Source organism: Kogia breviceps, chromosome 18 (assembly GCF_026419965.1).
Source record: "Kogia breviceps isolate mKogBre1 chromosome 18, mKogBre1 haplotype 1, whole genome shotgun sequence".
In the NCBI taxonomy this organism is placed as follows: domain Eukaryota; kingdom Metazoa; phylum Chordata; class Mammalia; order Artiodactyla; family Physeteridae; genus Kogia; species Kogia breviceps.
In genome coordinates this window covers 53,738,273-53,757,464 of record NC_081327.1, presented here as the reverse complement: position 1 = coordinate 53,757,464, position 19,192 = coordinate 53,738,273, and the positions used below count along the sequence as shown (strand labels likewise).

Genomic DNA, 19,192 nt, shown 5'->3' with positions numbered 1-19,192 from the left:
CTAAAGGAAGGCAGAGGGTGCAGGGGAGCCGGAGGGGCCGGCCGAGGACAGGCCGTGCAGAGAGACAACCTGGACATTAGCTGGGCGGCAGTGGGGACCCCTGCCCGGCCAGGAAGCCCCAGAGCAGTGGGCAGGCTGTGGTAGCTACCTGGCGAGAAATGGCAGTGCCCTGGCCCAGGAGGCTGGTGGTTTAGGCCGAGAATAGATGGGTGCCCGCTCCCTTCTGGAGCCAGCATCAGCACGACTCGATGACAGGTTATACGTGGGGAGTGAGCGGTGCCGTCCTGCTAAAGGTGGAACCGCTGACTGACTCCCTCCAAAGGAAAAGCCAGGATCGCCGCACCTGCCAATTCCTATGGCCTAAATACTCCCACCACGGCTGATCTGAAGCTACTGACTCGATGTGCGGATTTCGGACGAGACAAGCGTAGTCCCGTGTGAGCCGACCCCAGGGGTCAAGAATACCAGCCATTGTCCTGGTGTGAGCAAGGTGACGGGTGCGTCTTCACAGGGCCACTGACTCTGGGGGCTGCCCTGGCGGCGCAGTGGTTAAGAATCCACCTGCCAATGCAGGGGACACGGGTTCGAATCCTGGTCCGGGAAGATCCCACACGCCGCGGAACGACTGAGCCCGTGCGCCACAACTACTGAGCCCCCGTGCCTAGAGCCCGTGCTCCGCAACAAGAGAAGCCACCGCAATGAGAAAGCCCGCGCGCAGCAACGAAGACCCAACGCAGCCAAAAATAAATAAATAAATAAATGTATAAAAGAAAAAAAAATAAGAATACCTGCCATTCTCCAGGTTTGAGCAATGCAACAGGTGCATCTTCACAGGGCCGCTGACTCTGGGGCCCCCCGGACCACAGGCAGACCCCGTGAGGATCCTGCAGAGCAGCTTAGAGGCCCCACTGGCTCAGCTGAGGTGACAGCGTGGCCCAGGGGAGGGAGGGAAAAGTGGCAGCAGCAGGAGAGAGTGGGCCACCCGGAGAGAACAGGGAGACTGGGATAAAAATGATACTGGTAAAAGCTACGATCTACTACATCCTAACCAGAGGCCAGGCTGGTGCTCAGCGCCTTGTGTGCCATCACTGTGCACGTCATTCTCCGAGGCAGGTCCCATCACCAGCCAGGTTTACAGAGGAGCAAATCAAGGGACGGTGAGGGGCCGGGCCCGGCAGCCTGATGGCGGCAACACCCCCTGCTGCCTTCCTTCCCAACTGAGCCCGATTCCTTCTCCAAATACAGAGCCTTCCTTGGGAGTGGTTTTGTTTCCTGAAGAAACGAGGCCTGCTTGGTCTCCTTTGATACCAGCCTGAGCTGAGACCAAAATGAACCACAGCTGGTTTCTGGTTCCTCATGGTCATCGCCTTCATCCTTATCCCCATCGTCTGTCATCTTTGTCATCATGACAGCCATCACCTTCATCACCATCACCATCTTCATCGTCTCCACCGTCTTCATCTCTGTCACCATCATCACCATCTTCATCATCTCCATCATCTTCACCTCTGTCACCATCATCACCATCTTCATCGTCTCCATCATTTTCATCTTTGTCACCATCACCATCTTCATCGTCTCCATCATCTTCATCTCTGTCACCATCATCACCATCTTCACCGTCTCCATCATCTTCATCTCTGTCACCATCATCACCGTCTTCATTGTCTCCATCGTCTTCATCTCTATCACCATCATCACCATCTTCATCTCTATCACCATCATCACCATCTTCATCGTCTCCATCATCTTCATCTCTATCACCATCATCACCATCTTCATCATCTCCATCATTTTCATCTCTGTCACCATCACCATCTTCATCATCTCCATCATCTTCATCTCTGTCACCATCATCACCATCTTCACCGTCTCCATCATCTTCATCTCTATCACCATCATCACCATCTTCATCTCTATCACCATCATCACCATCTTCACCATCATCATCATCTTCATCAGAAGCATCACTGTGTAGTGGGATAATAGGACTCTTCTTTACATGTAGTTCCAAGTTATCTGCCATGGCCAAGTACTGCTGGTACATTTTAAAGGGGGGCAATCCCATGGTGGCACTGAGGTACTGTGATTGGAGCTGGGTGAGGAGATGGCCTAGCCGGGACAAGGGAGTTCCTGTCTGAATAGACGAGCGCCCCGCTTTGCTCTCAGGGCTGCATCCAGCACGACCCGACAGGCCCTGGTCTCTTTGGACTGATGGGGGGGCCAGCATGCTGGGCAGCCTGCCATCTGACCTTCACTGCTGCCTGCCCTCTGCAGCGCTGGGGTGCCGCCCCTGGGCACAGTCAAGTCTGGGCCGGACCTTGGAGGCTCTGTGCGTTTGGTGCACGGTTTGGGGCAGAGGAGCCCGCACAGCCACAGCCTGGCTGTGCGGGCTCGGGGAGGAGGGGTGCTGAGGTGTCTGCTGCATGAGCAGGGGGCCCCAGACACCCTCCTCACGGGACGATTCCTGCACTACAGGCGAGGACGCTTTGACAGTGGATTGACAGTGGAGGCATGGGGGCTAAATCCTCATCAGGCTGGGCCTGGCTCTGCTCTCTTCACGGGGCTGGGCAAGGATGGGCTTGTCCACCTCTGGCCGTCAAGGACTCTGGAGCTGTGTGGCTGTTCCTTCCATGTGTGCAGGGCGGGTTGGGTCTCTGGCCGGGGACTGGGGCTGTGGAGAAGCAGGTCGCGCTCCTGAAGCCCAGCCCCACCCACCAGTCCGCAGGAAGCTTTGGGCCCACGGCGCCCACTGACATCAGTGGGCACCCCCTGTGCTGGTGCCTCTCCCAGGCACCTCATGGGGAGGACAGCAGCCCGGGTCCCTGCAGGATCTGGGTCCTGTGAGCCTCCTGCCCTAATACCGCCGTGATTACATCCTGAGTCTTCCCTCTTCCCTGGCAACTGTGGGATTGCATGTGTGTCTGGGAGCCCCCAACCCCCCAGACAGCTGTCCTGGTTCAGTCTTAGCATCCTCTACCCTACCCCAAGATGCCCAGAGACCCCTCGCCCAGGGCCCAAACCAAGACAGATTACAGAACATGCAGGCATGGAGCAAAATGATAACGCAGGGCCCCTTGTTCAACAGTTAGTAAGAATATCAAGATAGGGAACCCTCCTTCACTGCTGGTGGGAATGTAAATGGATACAGCCACTATGGAGAACAGTATGGAGGTTCCTTTAAAAAGTACAAATAGGGGCTTCCCTGGTGGCGCAGTGGTTAAGAATCTGCCTGCCAACTCAGGCGACATGGGTTCGAGCCCTGGTCTGGGAAGATCCCACATGCCGCAGAGCGGCTAGGCCCGTGCGCCACAACTACTGAGCCTGCGCATCTGGAGCCTGTGCTCCGCAACGGGAGAGGCTGCGACGGTGAGAGGCCCGCGCACCGCGATGAAGAGTGGCCCCTGCTCGCCGCAACTGGAAAAAGACCTCGCACAGAAACGAAGACCCAACACAGCCAAAAATAAATAAATTAATTAATTAAAAAAAAAAAAAAAGTACAAATAGAACTACCATATGACCCAGCCATCCCACTCCCGGGCATATATCCAGAACGGACAAAAACTCTAATTTGAAAGTACACGTGCACCCCTGTGTTCACTGCAGAATTATTTACAATAGCCAAGATGTGAAAGCAACCTAAGTGTCCACTGACAGATGAATGGATAAAGAAGATGTGGTATATATATACAGTGGAATATTACTCAGCCATAAACAAGAATGAAATAATGCCATTTGCAGCAACATGGATGGACCTAGAGATTATCATACTAAGTGAAGTAAGCCAGACAGAGAAAGATAGATATCATATGATATCACTTATATGTGGAATCTAAAAAATGATACAACTGAACTTATTTACAAAACAGAAACAGATTCACAGGCATAGAAAACAAACTTACGGTTACCAGTGGGGAAAGGAGGGGAGGATAAATTAGGAGCTTGGGATTAACAGATACACACGACTATATAGAAAAGAAACAATGAGGACCTCCTGTAGAGCACAGGGAGCTACACTCAATATCTCACATAACGTATAACAGAAAGGAATCTGAAAAAGAGAGAGTCACTTTGCTGTACACCTGAAACTAGCACAACATTGTAAATCAACCATACTTCAGTTAAAAAAAAAAAAAAAAAGAATATCAAGATGGTGAAAGCAGAGCTTAAACCCAGCGAGGGCCCTTCGGAGCCCCGAACGCCTGTGAAGCGGCCGAGGTCCCATTTAGAGGTGCAGGAGTGGGGGCCTACCAGCCAGTCATCTTCAGGGTAAGAGCTGCCTCACAGCAAAAGAATTTACCAGGAGTCTGGCCCTGAGCTCTTTCTCTCATCCATTGACGCCATGATCAGGTTCTGAGCTCCTGCCAGACACCAAGCGCCGCAGGGGCGCCGAGACTGGAGGCTGGCCCTGACTCTGGCCTTGGACTAGCACCCCGCACCCAAGGGCTCCACGGCCCCTCCTCACCAGGCCTCCCAACACTCACCAGCCTGGAGCTCCCGGCGGCCTTTTCGGTGCCCGGGACTGGATGGATGAACACGCTGATCCCCGGAGGGAGTCCCCAGAGTAAAGGGGCGTGACATCCTGTCACTTCCCCACCACGCGCAACCCCCCACCCGTCCGTTACCGAGGGCCTCCCCAGCTCTCGCCTGCATTGTCCCCGCGAGTTCTGTGCGGTGGGTGTGACTTCTAACTTACCCACGGTGCAGTGCGCGCTTAAGCTTGCAGCAGTGCACGCCCACGTGGCCACCACGCAGGACCCGCGTGGCCCCCGGAATGCCCCCTCCTCTGACTCTGGTCCTCACGCTTTAGTGTTGTCGGCTCTCCATCGCGCCACCAACGGCGTCGCACGGAATGTTCTCTCTCATGTCTGGATCTCTGGCCCTGGGTCCACTCACGCCGGTGCGTGGGTCGTGGGTCCCTTGTGTTTAACCGCCGGGCAGAGCCTCACCGTCTACATCCTCCACAGCCTGTGTGTCTGTTTTCCGGACATTTGGTTGTTTCTAGCTTTTGCTCTGATGGTTCCAGAGCGAGCCTTTGAGGGGACACTGGCTTTCGTTTATTGGGGTGAATGCACAGAAGGGGAAACGCCGGGTCACAGGGAAGGCGAGTGTGTAAGGTTACCAGACACTGCACGTGGCTCTCCAGAGGGACGCACCAGCCGGCTGGCCCCCGCCCCGCAACACCAGCCAGCTTCCTGCACGGGAAGCTGGCCACGCCATTCTGTCGCTGGCTTTGCAGCCAGCCCCTGCCTTGGCGCGGGGAGCTGGGCAGGGGCGAAGTTCCAACTCGGCGGCATCGCCCGGCCCTCCACCACCGGCCCTGTTTATCTCCCCAGCCGTGTATCTCTGGCTCTGTCCCACCTTGAACCTGACTTTCCAGCCGTATCGAAGGCCCACAGTCCCCTGCACACATGTCATTTGTCCTTCTGCGTGTGGACTGCCTTTCCCGCAGGGAGCACACGTCCCTCCGTCGTCCTCCTGCAGGCGGCCGCCTCGTCTTCTCAGATCTAGCATCTTGGCGACCTGCCGACATCTCCCGGGCCCTGACCCGCGCCCTTGGGTGCACCTCCACCTGCCCGCGAAGCCACCTTCGCCATCTTCTGAGCACACGGGGTTTGCACCGTGGGAGGGATGCCACAGAGTCAGGGCAGCCCCTTCCTCTCAGCGACGTCCTCAGAGCCCGGCAGGAAGCCCCGCACGCAGGAGGCCTCGGTAAATGTGCAGTAAGTGCTCAGCTTCGTACAGTAAAGCCCACACATCCAAAGCGTGCACCCCCGTGTGACATCCACTCAGGGCAAGACGTGGAACACGCCCAGCTCTCTGCCTGGCTTTTGTCCCCTGAGGTTAGTGTTGCCCGTTCTTGAACTTGACATAAAAGGAACCACACAGAATGTTGTCTCTTGCGTTTGCCTTTCTTTGCTCGCTCCGGACTCCAGCCCTGAGAGGCACATTCCTTGGGCCTGAATCCTGCTGCCTCGGTGGCCGGCGACCTTGGCAGCCCCTGCCTGATTGATTTCCTCCCTCTCCCAAGATCTCTCTTCCCCTTCCGTCCTCAGCCCAGGTCGGGGCTTTGTCAGCAAGTCCCTGCTTCCTAAGCGGGAGAGGCGTTTTCTTCCTGTTATCAGCAAGTTACCTTTGAAATTCAGGGACCCAAGCTGTGGCACTGCCCTGGTCCCCTGTGTATGGGGTTCCCGGGCAACTGTCCCTGTTTCCTGCGCCTCACCGCGTCCCCTCTTTGCAACTACCTGGTGGTTTCGTCACTGTAAGCCCCGGCCCGTGTATATCACCTTGGTCCACCTGGCCACACCTCTGAGCTGAATTCTCAAAGTGGGGTCCCAAACCACCTGGGAACTCAGAGATGCAAGTTCTCAGGCTCCACTCCAGGCTCACTCGCTGGCAGAAACTCACTGCTTCTTTCCTTTATTCTCCTATTCACAGCACCTCTGACCCCAGATGTGTGGGTGTCTGCCCTCGGCGACTGAGTCTCAGACCCCAGCTGGGTGTCCTACAATTCAATTCTGCCACCAACCAGAGATGGAACAGACCCCACGAGCCAGGGGCCCAGTCCCACCGGGCTGCAGCCCCACTTAGATGCCAGGCACAAGCAGTGGGTCCCCAGGCCACCCACACTTCTGTCCGCCTCGGCCACACATCAGAGGTTCCCACGACGCCCTCCTCGGCTTCGCTAATTTGCTAGAGGGAACCCGGGAAGACGCTTTACTTCCTGTTGCTGGTTTATTACAAAGGATACTTTAACGGACACACGTGAACAGGCAGAGGAAGAGATAGACGGGGGAGGTCGGGAAGGATCCGGAGCACAGGAGTTTCTGTCCCCTGTGGAGCTGGCGTGCGTCGCCCTCCCGGCATGGGGACACGTTCACTGACCTGGCAGCTCCCCAAACCCCATACTTTAGGGAGCTTTACGGAGGCTTCATCACGGAGGAATGATCGATTGTCAACTGACTCCCCGGTCCCTCTCCCCTCCCTGGACGAGGACGGCGGGGCTGAAAGCTCCAAGCTTCCTAACATGGTCCTGGTGACCCGCCAGATCCTGAAGCCGGCCCCGAGGCCACCCAGAGTCACCTCATTAGAACAAAAGATGCTCCCCTCACCCAGGAAATGCCAAGGGATTTGGAATTTCTGTGTCCAGAAGTGGGGGTCAAAGATCAACCATTAGTGTAAAACATGCTCCTAGCATTTCATCATGTAGGAAATGACAAAGGTTTTAGGAGCTCTGGCCGGGAAGCCAGGGATGAGGACCAAAATACGTATTTTTTTTTTTTTTTTTGATACGCGGGCCTCTCACTGCTGTGGCCTCTCCCGTTGCGGAGCACAGGCTCCGGACGCGCAGGCGCAGCGGCCATGGCTCACGGGCCCAGCCGCTCCGCGGCATGTGGGATCCTCCCGGACCGGGGCACGAACCCGCGTCCCCTGCATCGGCAGGCGGACTCTCAACCACTGCGCCACCTGGGAAGCCCCAAAATACGTATTTCTTATCGTATCACAATATCATGCTCAGTGAATCAGAAACTTGCGGGTGGGGCTTGGCAATCTGTGTTCCCACAAACCCTCTGGGGGTTCAGATGCAGCTCAAGTGTGAGAACCACTGATTCCTGGCTTGTGAACATGCTGGTGATGAATCAATCAAAATGTGAACACGAATTCCCTGGAGTAGAAGTATGTTATCATTACTCTAAAAATCGCAGAGGGGTTCTGGAGCTCAGGGCTGACGTGGTCCGCTACGTCATCAGAGCACCAGCCCCAGCCTCCCTGGTCGCAGACGCCTGCCCCACACGGAAGGTGACGCGGATTAGAAGGTGTCTTGTGTCTCCCCGAGAGCAGGGCCCTGGCGTGCCAATTATCGTCCACTGGCTTCTCCCAGGTCCGTGCTCTCGCTTCTCTGTCCTGCCGTGAGCCCCGGGAGGCTGAGGCCCTAGCCAGCTGCTTCTGGTTGGATCTGATCAAAGGGAGAGGCAGGAGGTCAGAGGGCAGGGGGAGGGAGAAGGCAGGGCAAACGCTGCACAGCCAGCTGCAGGGGGTGAACCGGCGCCCGCGGGCCGTGTTTGCCAGTTTCTGGGCTGTAAATGCTCCCACCACGGCCAGTTTCAAGTGACCCCCATGACAGGTCTGCCCGCAGAGTTGGGAAGAGATGTGCAGGCGTATTTCCAGATACATCCACGTAAGGAACCTCACGGCCACAGCTCGTAGCGAAATGGAGCAAAGTCATGAGGGAGTGATGCATTTTGGGTAGGTGTTATCTTTGCTTCGAGTGTAATTTATTAATTGTAAGTTCATATAATTTAAGTCTCAATAATGGGAGTGCTTAACACCTGGTTCGCAGAATTTCCGAAGGCTTGACCGTCGGCTCCCGTAGGTGGGCCGGCCACTGGGCCGGGAGACGCTTCCTCAGTCCGCCAGCCTGGAGCGCACTCTGTGGCCTGGCTCCAGCCCTGCGATTCCCCCTCCTGGCCGGGCTCTCAGCCGGCTCCAGAGAGGCGCTCTCCCCTTGCCTCTTTAGCCCGGGGAGACCTCAATGTCTCTCCCTGTGCCCTGGCTGGGTGGCCCAAAGGTGGTGTCCTGGTGGGGTGGACGATGAAGCAGAAGCCCGTCCCTGCCTGAACCCCGGCTCACTTGCGTTGCAGAAGCCCGTCCCTGCCTGAACCCCGGGCTCACTTGCGTTTCTGTACCGTTATCAACGTTCTGCAGAGGATGTCAGTGGAAGAAATGATTCTGAGACCAGAGGCCAGAAACCCGGGGTGAGGGTGGTCGGGGGTGGGGGTACGATGAGCTTCTGGAGGACAGAAAGGTCCTCAGCAGAAGTGCCTGCATCGCTCAGGCATCGCGGGTGGGCGTGGCGGCGGGAACCCTCTCGGGAGGCGCTCTGGCCGCATCTGCCATGACGACAGTGCACGTGGCCTTAACCTGGCGATGCCTCGGGAGGTATCTGTCTCGGAGGCAGACTCGCACCTGTGTGAAATGACGTTTGCCTTGAGTTATCCGTTACAGCGTTGTTTAGAAGAAAACGGGACACGGCCCAAGTGCCAATCGTCAAGAGACTCGTTCAGGGCTTCCCTGGTGGTGCAGTGGTTGAGAATCCGCCTGCCGATGCAGGGGACACGGGTTCGTGCCCCGGTCCGGGAAGATCCCACATGCCGCGGAGCGGCTGGGCCCGTGAGCCGTGGCCGCTGAGCCTGCGCGTCCGGAGCCTGTGCTCCGCAACGGGAGAGGCCACAACAGTGAGAGGCCCGCGTATCATAAAAAAAAAAAGAGACTCGTTCAATAGGTTCTGGCACATTCTTGCAGTAGAATATGTTACGGCCATTCTTTTGGGGATGACACGAAAGGTTCTCCATGACTGCGGGTGAAAACAGGACATCAGGATGGTGGGTAGGCTTTGCTTCCGTTGGGGCAGGAAAAGAAGGCAGGGAGGGGGATGGGAGGAGGGCGTGGTAAGAGGGGAAGGGCAGGTCTGCTGCCTGGGAGACATGCCAGTACCTGCAGCAGGCGTCTCTCTGAGTGCGGACCTGCCTGGCTGGGAACTGACTTCTCACTATAAACCCACTGGCACTTTCTGGATGTCGGGTCATTCTCCTGTACTAGCTGGTCAATAAGTAGGTACAATGCAAACAGGACTGCGTACGGGCTCCTGAAAACTCAACAGATGCCGCTTCCTGTTCATTCTCAACTCGGCCTCATCACCCTGGACCCCCGAACTCGAGTTGGGCCGGCCCCCCGAGGCCCTGCTGGCTGACCGGGGAGGAGGCGCCCAGCCAGGGCCCTCCAGGAGCCCGGCTTGGCAGGAGGGACCCTGCGGTGGTGACTTCTCTCTCCTCCAAGGGTTTCACGTCCACCCTGCCCTCCCTCTCCCGAGCTCTGCGGGCCGAGCGTGGCTACACCCGCCTGAGAAGAGGGGCGTGAGAGCTGGGTACAGAGTAATGCACACCCACAGCCACGCCCAGGGTTCGGGCGGGGAGGGGTGGGGACCGTATCTGCCTTGTACACCCTGCAGCCTCTGCGCCTGGCTCAGGGTAGGCTGGCAACGTCTCTGATTGACTGACCGCTGGACAAGGACCCAGCTGCTCTCAGTTGAAGCGGTCCTTCCAGGGAAGGAAGGCTGATTCAGGCATTTTTGCCTTCCTTTCTTGGAGGGAGGGTGGTGTCCACCCTGACGCATCTGATGGCCAGGTGTCGGGGGATGGCTTTACAGCAGCATTTCCCAAACTCACTGGCCACGCACCCTTTCTTCAAGGTGCATTTTGCAGAACTAGTGTTCCCTGGAACACACTTTGGGAACCCTGGGTTAGACGGTTCTATAAATAGCCACCGTCACCTTTAGAGGCCTGGGCGCCGGGGTTTTAAGAGATTCCCCAGGTGATTCCCACGTGCAGCCAGGGCTGAGCATCACCGCTCCAGAGCTAGGTTCAGTGGGTGGGGCCAGAGGATGGTCCTTTGTACCGCGACCCTGGGTCACGTCAATAAGGGCATCACCTACGGAATGTGGGAGGTGGCGGTCCTGCTTGATTCAGCACCGATCAATAACCAACGGGAAGGGAAGGGCCCTCCGAGGAAGTGACGTTTCCACTAAGACCGGAAGGATGGGTGAGGAGCCTCCAGGCAGAGAGGACGGCACGGACGGAGACCCTGGGGCCGGGGGGGCCTGGTGAGTGTGGGGGCAGCATTGGGACCAGGGGTGCCGAGTGCTGAGGGTGAAGGGAGGGGTGGCGGGGAGGAGGGCAGAGGCCCGACCGCACAGGGCTCTGCGGGGCAGTGGGGGAGGGGCTTGCCTCGGGGCTGCTTCCCAGCTGCGTGGCCTGGGCCAAGGGACTCAACCTCTCTGGACCTCAGTTTCCCCACAGGCAACACGAGGATAAAAATAGCAACCCCTGCACAGGTCTGGGAACGGCCGTGAACGCCGAGAACCGTTCCCGGCTCGCGGGGAGCCCTGCGGAAAGGCTGGCCTCCGCCACCGCCAGCAACTTCACGCCGTCATTATTCATGGAGGTGCCCAGGAGGCAGAGCCACCCTAGAAACAAGGTCACCGGGGGCCTGGGGTTCTGGGTCTTCTCCATTCCGACTGCTCCCACCCACCTCTCCCTGCGTACGCACCCCCACGTGGAAGCGTCTGCGCTGCGCAGGGGCGCGGGGTCTGGAGCCCTTCCAGGCCCCCCACGGGGAGCTTCTGTGTCTCTGACGCTGTGACCACGTTCCTGGAGAGGAGGCTCGGCACCCCGCCCACCCCTGCGGGCCTGCCACCTCCTGCTCCGATGGGGCAACGGCTACCGGGCCGCGGGGGCCTCGCTGGCGCTCTGCAGGTGGAGAAGGGGGGACTCAAGAGGCAGGACCTGCCCGGCACCTCGGCTCCCTGCACTGGGAAGCCCGCCCTGCCCGGGGCGCCAGAGCCGGTTCCCCCTCTTCCCCGCCCACCCCCTCCCCAGAGCTGCTCTTCCTTCCAGCTGCCCAGAGGCAACCTTTACACCCCGACTCAATCAGCAGATCTCACCCACTGTACCTGCACATGTATTTGGACTTTGACCGCTTGACACCACCCCGGCTGCTGCCGCATCTCTGCCCTGTGCTGCTGCAAAGCCTTCTAACTAAACCGGTCCATCCTCCACACGCAGCAGCTAGGACAGTCCCATCAAACAAAGCTGGGGTGGGGGAGGGGGGAGAGGGAGGGGGCCCTAGCCTTGCGAGGACTTCCCTCTCACCCGGGGTGTGAACCGGTCCTTGGCGACCTGGCATCACCTGTCTGATCTCCTCTCCCACCTCTCTGCCTTCCTGGGCCTCCCCCAGGCTTGCTCCCACCATGCGGCCTTTGCCCTTGCCGTTCCCTGGGCTTACGATGCTCTTTCCTCAGACATCCACGTGACTTGTTCCTCCAATCCATTTGGGTCTCTGCTCATATGTCTTCTCAATGGCCAGAGCGCTCTGTATAAAACAGTAGCTCCTGGGACTTCCCTGGTGGTCCAGCGGTAAAGAATCTGCCCTACAACGCAGGGGACTCGGGTTCGATCCCTGGTCAGGGAACTAAGGCCCCACGTGCTGCGGGGCAACTACGCCGGCACGCCACAACTATTGAGCCCGCACGCCTCAACCACAGAGCCTGCGTGCCACAAACTACAGAGCCCACAAGCCCTGGAGCCTGCGCGCCACAACAAGAGACGAGAAAACCCGCGTGCCACAACTAGAGAGAACCCCACGCACTGCAATGAAAGATCCCGCGTGCCACAGCTAAGACCCGATGCAGCCAAAAATAAAATAAATAAATAAATCTTAAAAAAAAAAAAAAGGCAGCTCCTACCCTCCTCACCCAGCTGTCTCTCGCCACACAGCCCTCACTACCACTTACGCACTACACACTTACTTGCTCACTTGTTTGTCTGGATCCCCACCCTGGCAGGCCAGTTCCCAGAGGGCAGGGCGTTTTCTGTTCTGTTCCCTGGTGGATCACCAATGACTAGGATAGGGCCTGGCACGTAGGTATTCCATAAATACCACTGCATGAATTGGGCCTAAGAGTACTGCTTAAGCGAGGGACAATTAAGACCAGAGGCTCGTGGGTTCCCTCCTCTGGGGCTGACCCTTCTGTTCCTGGAGACATAACATCAGAGGGGTCAGCTCTTCCAGGGCACCTTCAAACCCCTGGCTCCCTGGGAGTGTCGACTGGCCTTCAGGTCTCTCATCTGTAACTGAGGGGGTTGGCCTGGGCTCCTCCCCTGGGACTTTCCATCTCGGACGTTCTGGATGCCTGTCCTTCCCGTCCCCCCATCCATTCTAATACCCAGGGGCTCGGGAGTGTGCAACAGGAATTGTCGGTCAAGGTGTCAGCTGAGCCACAAGAACTGTTACCAGGCAAACCCCATGTGTCTCCACGTCGTTGTTTAGACGCCATCACATCCTGGGGAGAGGAGACTGCAGGAGTGGGTGGAATGGTGGCCTCCCAAAAGATACATCCAAGTCCTAACCCCAGAAACTTACAAACGCGGCCAAGTGAGAAAAAAGGGTCTTTGCAGATCAAAGTTAATCAAGTTAAGGATGTTGAGATGAGGTCGTCTGGATTTAGTGTGGCCCTAAAGCCAATGACAATGGTCCCTGTCACAGAGAGGGAGATCTGACAGGGACCAGGAAGGCCGTGTGACCGCAGAGGCAGGGCCTGGAGTGATACAGTCACACGCCGGGGAGGACGCTGAGGACGCTCCGGCAGAGCCTGCGGGGTGGTGCCCTGCCAACGCCTCGAGCCGGGGCTCTGGCCCTGGGACTGTGAGAGGACACATTTCTGTCGTGTTAAGATGCCCAGTTTGTGGTCATTTGTTACGGCTGCCCCAGAAAACTCCCCCAGGAGGGACTGCAGGGGATTAGAGCCTGCAGGGACGGGGCCTCTGCTGAGGACTCCTTTCCCTCCAAGTTACAGCTCTGGCCTTTCAGCTTGGTCCCGCCCGGCCGCGCTCCTGCCCGGGGCCTGGGATCGGAGTGGGGTGTGTCGGGCACGGAGCGTTCCGGGTACAGGACCACCTCCGCTGGGCAACGCCCGGGCGTGTTGTTTGCCCGAGGTGGAGCCCAGCGAGGCGGGGCACACAGGGCAGCACGTGGGGTGTGGCCTGGCTCCGCCTGAGCTCAGCTGCCAGTGGCTGCGGCCTGGCAACCCCAGGAGCTCTGCTGTCAGCCTTGGAGGCCAGCCATTGAAACCAGGAGAACGTATCGTGGGGGTGGCGTTCTACCAACCGGCCGGAGGCGGGGGCTCTCCCCAGGAGGATGGGGTCGGGGGGCACCATTTACAGACCACTCACCCCAACCCCGGGGGCTCAACGCCTCACCTGCATCACATGATGGGGCACCTCAGCTTCCCCAGCGGGAAGCTGCGGTTACAGGCATTTCACAGACGAGGAAACGGACGCTGCACAACCTTCCCCGAGTGACCCCCGCAGAAAGTGGCAGGGCTGGGGTCAGGACCCAGTGAGGCCGCAGCATCCCCTGTCCGGGGGGCGGGGAGAGGCCTGGCTGGGGCCTCGGGCATCCCTGGGGGCTGTGGTTCCTCTGCAGGACTCGAGCAGGGCCCGCGGGTGAAGCACGCGGTCTCCTGCGGGAGCTGGTTTGCAGGAGAGTCAGAGCGCCCGGGCCTGTCTCCACCAGCCTGACACAGGGCCAAGGTGGGCGCCAGAGGCCCCGGAGGCCAGAGGCAGGGAGGCCTGGCCCCGGAGTGGCAGGCGCACGGGTGCACTGGCGAGGGCTGCTTCTTGCGGAGGGTCCACAGGCGTCGGTGAGGAGCTGGCGCTCTGAGGAGAGCCCCGGCTCCGGGCTGAGATGGGAGCGACGGTGGCCACTTACGTGGGCTGATGACAAGGGACGATGGCGGGTTCTGGCACCCTCTGCACGGGGGTGGGGGGTGGGGGTGGGGGGAGTGTGCCAGGGCCTCCAGAGGGAGCTCCCGTCACCCTCGCAGGGGAGGGACCAGAGTTAGCCCATTTTACTGCTGGGGCTACTGAGGCTCAGGGGTCACAGCACTCTCCCCAGATCGCGTGGCGGCAAGCACAGCCCTGGCGCTCCCGCCCAGGCCTCCTGACTCCGCAGCCCACTGGTTTAACCCTCCTCGCTCCGGGCCTACCGGGCCACGGGGCCTGGCCGCCACCTCTCTGGAGCTCCGCCTCCTCTCTGGCCCCTTCTCGCCACAGGCCGCCTTCCCTACCTGGTGACAATTAAGGCTGGGTTTGCAGGGCTGACAGGTGACCAGCGCTGGCTGGGGAGGAGTGGGCACAGTGGAACGGGCCCTCCCCTGGGGGCACCCCGCCAGGCTGGATGCGGCATCAGGGGAGCAGGGGGACAGGAGGCCAGGCTGGCCTGTTTGTCGCATCACAAAGTCCTACCCTGGGCGGTGGGGGGTCTGTGAGGGGGGAAGCCTGCACAGCCTCTGCCCTAGGGTCCTGGCTGGGCCCCGCTCCTTCCCTCGCAGCACCTCCACCAGAGCATCCTCGGCCTCAAGGGGGGCACCCTGAAAATGGGTACCTCTTGCCAAGGTGCGTCCGAGGCAAGGGGAGGTGGGCGAGGGGCCCCGCGGTTGGACGGTTCAGAACTCTGGTCTCGGGGGCAGACGTCGCCACGGCCAGCCCACCGCCACCGCCTGCTTGCAGCGTGGCCTGCAACACTCGTCTCCTCACTTGTAGCGTGGGCGAGAACCGAGACACCAGGCACCCTCCAGCCCTGGGATGGGGCAGACGTCCCTCTATTTACGGGAGCTTTCTGGACGGAGCTGCCAAGGGAAAAGCGAGATGGCGGCTCATTCCAAAAGGAGGCTGCCAGAGCCAGGAGGCCCCGGGGCATCACCGCCGTGCAAGCTGCTGCCCCGAGGGCAGAGGTGAGGATGGACCAAGCGGACGGAGGAGGCTGCTCAGACTCCAGGGGTCCCACCGCCGTTCGGAGAGGCCAGCAAATCATCTCGTCCAACGTTCCCGAACTTCCCCCACATGCAGACTCAGAGAATATTAACAAACAGAAACGTCCCACTTGGAACGCCAGTATGAAAAATTCTAAATTAAAAAAACGTGTTTTCTACAGATGGCCAATAGGCACATGAAAAGATGCTCAACATCACGAATCATTAGAGAAATGCAAATCAGAAGTACAATGCGGTATCACCCCACACCAGTCAGAACGGCCACCATCAAAAAGTCTACACGTGGAGGAGCTTCAAGAGGGCGGAAGAGTAAGACGCGGAGATCACCTCCCCCCCCCCCCAAATACATCAGAAATACATCTACACGAGGAACAGCTCCTACAGAACACCCACCGAACGCTGGCAGAAGACCTCAGCCCTCCCAAAAGGCAAGAAACTCCCCACGTACCTGGGTAGGGCAAAAGAAAAAAGAATAGACAGAGACAAAAGAACAGGGACAGGCCCTGCACCAGTGGGAGGGAGCCGGGATGGAGGAAAGGTGTCCACACACTAGACGCCCCTTCGCAGGCGGAGACGCGGGTGGCGGAGGGGGGAAGCTCCGGAGCCGCGGAGGAGAGCGCAGCCACAGGGTGCGGAGGGCAAAGCGGAGAGATTCCCGCAGAGGATCGGTGCCGACCGGCACTCACCAGCCGGAGAGGCTCATCTGCCCACCCGTCGGGGCGGGCGGGGGCTGGGAGCTGAGCCTCGGGCTTTGGAGGTCGGATCCCAGGAAGAGGACTGGGGTTGGCGGCGTGAACACAGCCTGAAGGGGCTAGTGCGGCACGGCTGGCCGGGAGGGAGTCCGGGAAAAAGTCTGGAGCCGCCAAAAGACAGGAGACTTTTTCTTGCCTCTGTTTCCTGGTGCGCGAGGAGAGGGGATTAAGAGCACGGCTTGAAGGCGCTCCAGAGACGGGCGCGAGCCGCGGCGATCAGCGCGGACCCCGGAGACGGGCATGAGACGCTAAGGCCGCTGCTGTCGTCACCAAGAGGCCTGTGTGCGAGCACAGGTCACTGTCCACACCTTCCCTCCCGGGAGCCTGTGCAGCCCGCCACTGCCGGGGTCCCGGGATCCAGGGACAGCTTCCCCGGGAGAACGCGTGGCGCGCCTCACGCTGGTGCAACGTCACGCACGGCGCGCCTCAAGCTGGTGCTACGTCACGACGGCCTCCGCCGCCGCCGCAGGCGCCCCCTGTCCCCCGGCCTGAGTGAGCCAGAGCCCCCGAATCAGCGGCTCCTTTAACCCAACCCCGTCCTGTCTGAGCGAAGAGCAGACGCCCTCGGGCGACCTACACGCAGAGGCGGGGCCAAATCCAAAGCTGAGCCCCGGGAGCTGTGCGAACAAAGAAGGGAAAGGGAAATCTCTCCCAGCAGCCTCAGGAGCAGCGGATTAAATCCCCACAATCAACTTGATGTACCTGCATCTGTGGAACACCTGAATAGAGAACGAATCATACCAAAATTGAGGCAGTAGACTTTGGGAGCCACGATATATATATATTTTTTCCCTTTTTCTCTTTTTGTGAGTGTGTATGTGTATGCTTCTGTGTGTGATTTTCTCTGTATAGCTTTGCTTTTAACATTTGTCCTGCGGTTCTGTCTGTGCATTTTTTTTACTTAAAAAATTTTTTTCTTAATAATTATTTTTTACTTTAATAACTTTATTTTATTTTATCCTCTTTCTTCCTCCCTCCCTCCCTCTCTCTCTTTCTCTCTTTCTCTCTTCTCCAGCCAGGCGTCAGGGCTGTGCCTCTGAGGTGGGAGAACCAACTCCAGGACACTGGTCCACAAGACACCTCCCAGCTCCACGTAATATCAAACGGCGAAAATGTCTCAGAGAACTCCATCTCAACACCAAGACCCAGCTCCACTCAACGACCAGCTGGCTACAGTGCAGGACACCCTATGCCAAACAACTAGCAAGACAGGAACACAACCCCACCCATTAGCAGAGAGGCTGCCTAAAACCATAATAAGGCTACAAACACCCCAAAACACACCAGCAGACGTGGTCCTGCCCACCAGAAAGACAAGATCCAGCCTCATCCACCAGAACACAGGAATGACTCCCCTCCACCAGGAAGCCTACACAACCCACTGAACCAAACTTAGCCACTGGGGGCAGACACCAAAAACAACAGGAACTACAAACCTGCAGCCTGTGAAAAGGAGACCCCAAACACAGTAAGTTAAGCAAACTGAGAAGACAGAGAAACACACAGCAGAAGAAGCAGCAAGGTAAAATACCATCAGACCAAACAAATGAAGAGGAAATAGGCAGTCTACCTGAAAAAGAATTCAGAATAATGACAGTAAAGATGATACAAAATCTTAGAAATACAATAGAGAAAATTCAAGAAACGTGTACCAAGGACCTAGAAGAACTAAAGAGCAAACAGTGATGAACAACACAATAAATGAAATTAAAAATTCTCTAGAAGGGATCAATAGCAGAATAATTGAGGCAGAAGAACGGATAAGTGATCTGGAAGATAAAATACTGGAAATAACTACTGCAGAGCAGAATAAAGAAAAAAGAATGAAAAGAATTGAGGACAGTCTCAGAGACCTCGGGGACAATATTAAATGCACCAACATTCGAATTATAGGGGTCCCAGAAGAAGAAGAGAAAAAGAAAGGGACTGAGAAAATATTTGAAGAGATTATACTTGAAAACTTCCCTAATATAGGAAAGGATATAGTTTATCAAGTCCAGGAAACACAGAGTCCCATCCAGGATAAATCCAAGGAGAAACATGCCAAGACACATATTAATCAAACTATTTTGATTAATTAAAAGAAAATTGATGCAAAAAAATTAAATGCAAAGAAAAAATATTAAAAGCAGCAAGGGAAAAACAACAAATAACACACAAGGGAATCCCCATAAGGTTAACAGCTGATCTTTCAGCAGAAACTCTGCAAGCCAGAAGCGAGTGGCAGGACATATTTAAAGTGATAAAGGAGAAAAACCTACAACCAAGATTACTCTACCCAGCAAGGATTCCATTCGTATTTGATGGAGAGATTAAAGCCTTTACAAACAAGCAAAAGCAAAGAGAATTCAGCACCACCAAACCAGCTTTGCAACAAATGCTAAAGGAACTCCTCTAGGCAGGAAACACAAGAGAAGGAAAAGACCTACAATAACAAATCCAAAACAATTAAGAAAATGGTAATAGGAACATACATATCAATAAATACCTTAAATGTAAATGGATTAAATGCTCCAACCAAAAGACACAGACTGGCCGAATGGATACATAAACAAAGCCCGTATATATGCTGTCTTCAACAGATCAACTTCAGACCTAGGGACACATACAGACTGAAAGTGAGGGGATGAAAAAAGATATTCCATGCAAATGAAAATCAAAAGAAAGCTGAAGTAGCAATTCTCATATCAGACAAAACAAGCTTTAAAATAAAGACTATTACAAGAGACAAAGAAGGGCACTACATAATGATCAAGGGATTGATCCAAGAAGAACATATAACAATTGTAAATATTTATGCACCCAATCTAGGAGCACCTCAATACATAAGGCAAATACTAACAGCCATAAAAGGGGAAATTGACAGTAACACAATCATAGTAGGGGACTTGAACACCCTACTTTCACAAATGGACAGATCATCCAAACAGAAAATTAATAAGGAAACACAAGCTTTAAATGATACATTAAACAAGATGGGCTTAATTTATATTTATAGGACATTCCAGCCAAAAACAACATAATACACATTCTTCTCAAGTGCTCATGGAAC

At 56.6% G+C, this 19,192-nt stretch overlaps 2 protein-coding genes across 2 annotated transcripts in view; one reads left to right on the top strand and one right to left on the bottom strand.

Moving 5' to 3' along the window:
* OSGIN1 (oxidative stress induced growth inhibitor 1) overlaps nucleotides 1–19,192 on the bottom strand; it is a 56,443-nt gene that overhangs the window by 20,840 nt on the left and 16,411 nt on the right. The gene's annotated exons all lie outside the window — the stretch shown is intronic.
* LOC136792987 (uncharacterized) lies at nucleotides 1,406–1,978 on the top strand. Its single transcript, XM_067018378.1, has one exon. It carries the CDS (start codon nucleotides 1,406–1,408, stop codon nucleotides 1,976–1,978), a length of 573 nt encoding a protein of 190 aa, XP_066874479.1.

What these genes read in the sequence shown, in the direction of transcription:
- LOC136792987 (XM_067018378.1), top strand. Translation starts at nt 1,406, where the DNA reads ATGACAGCCATCACCTTCATCACCATCACCATCTTCATCGTCTCCACC.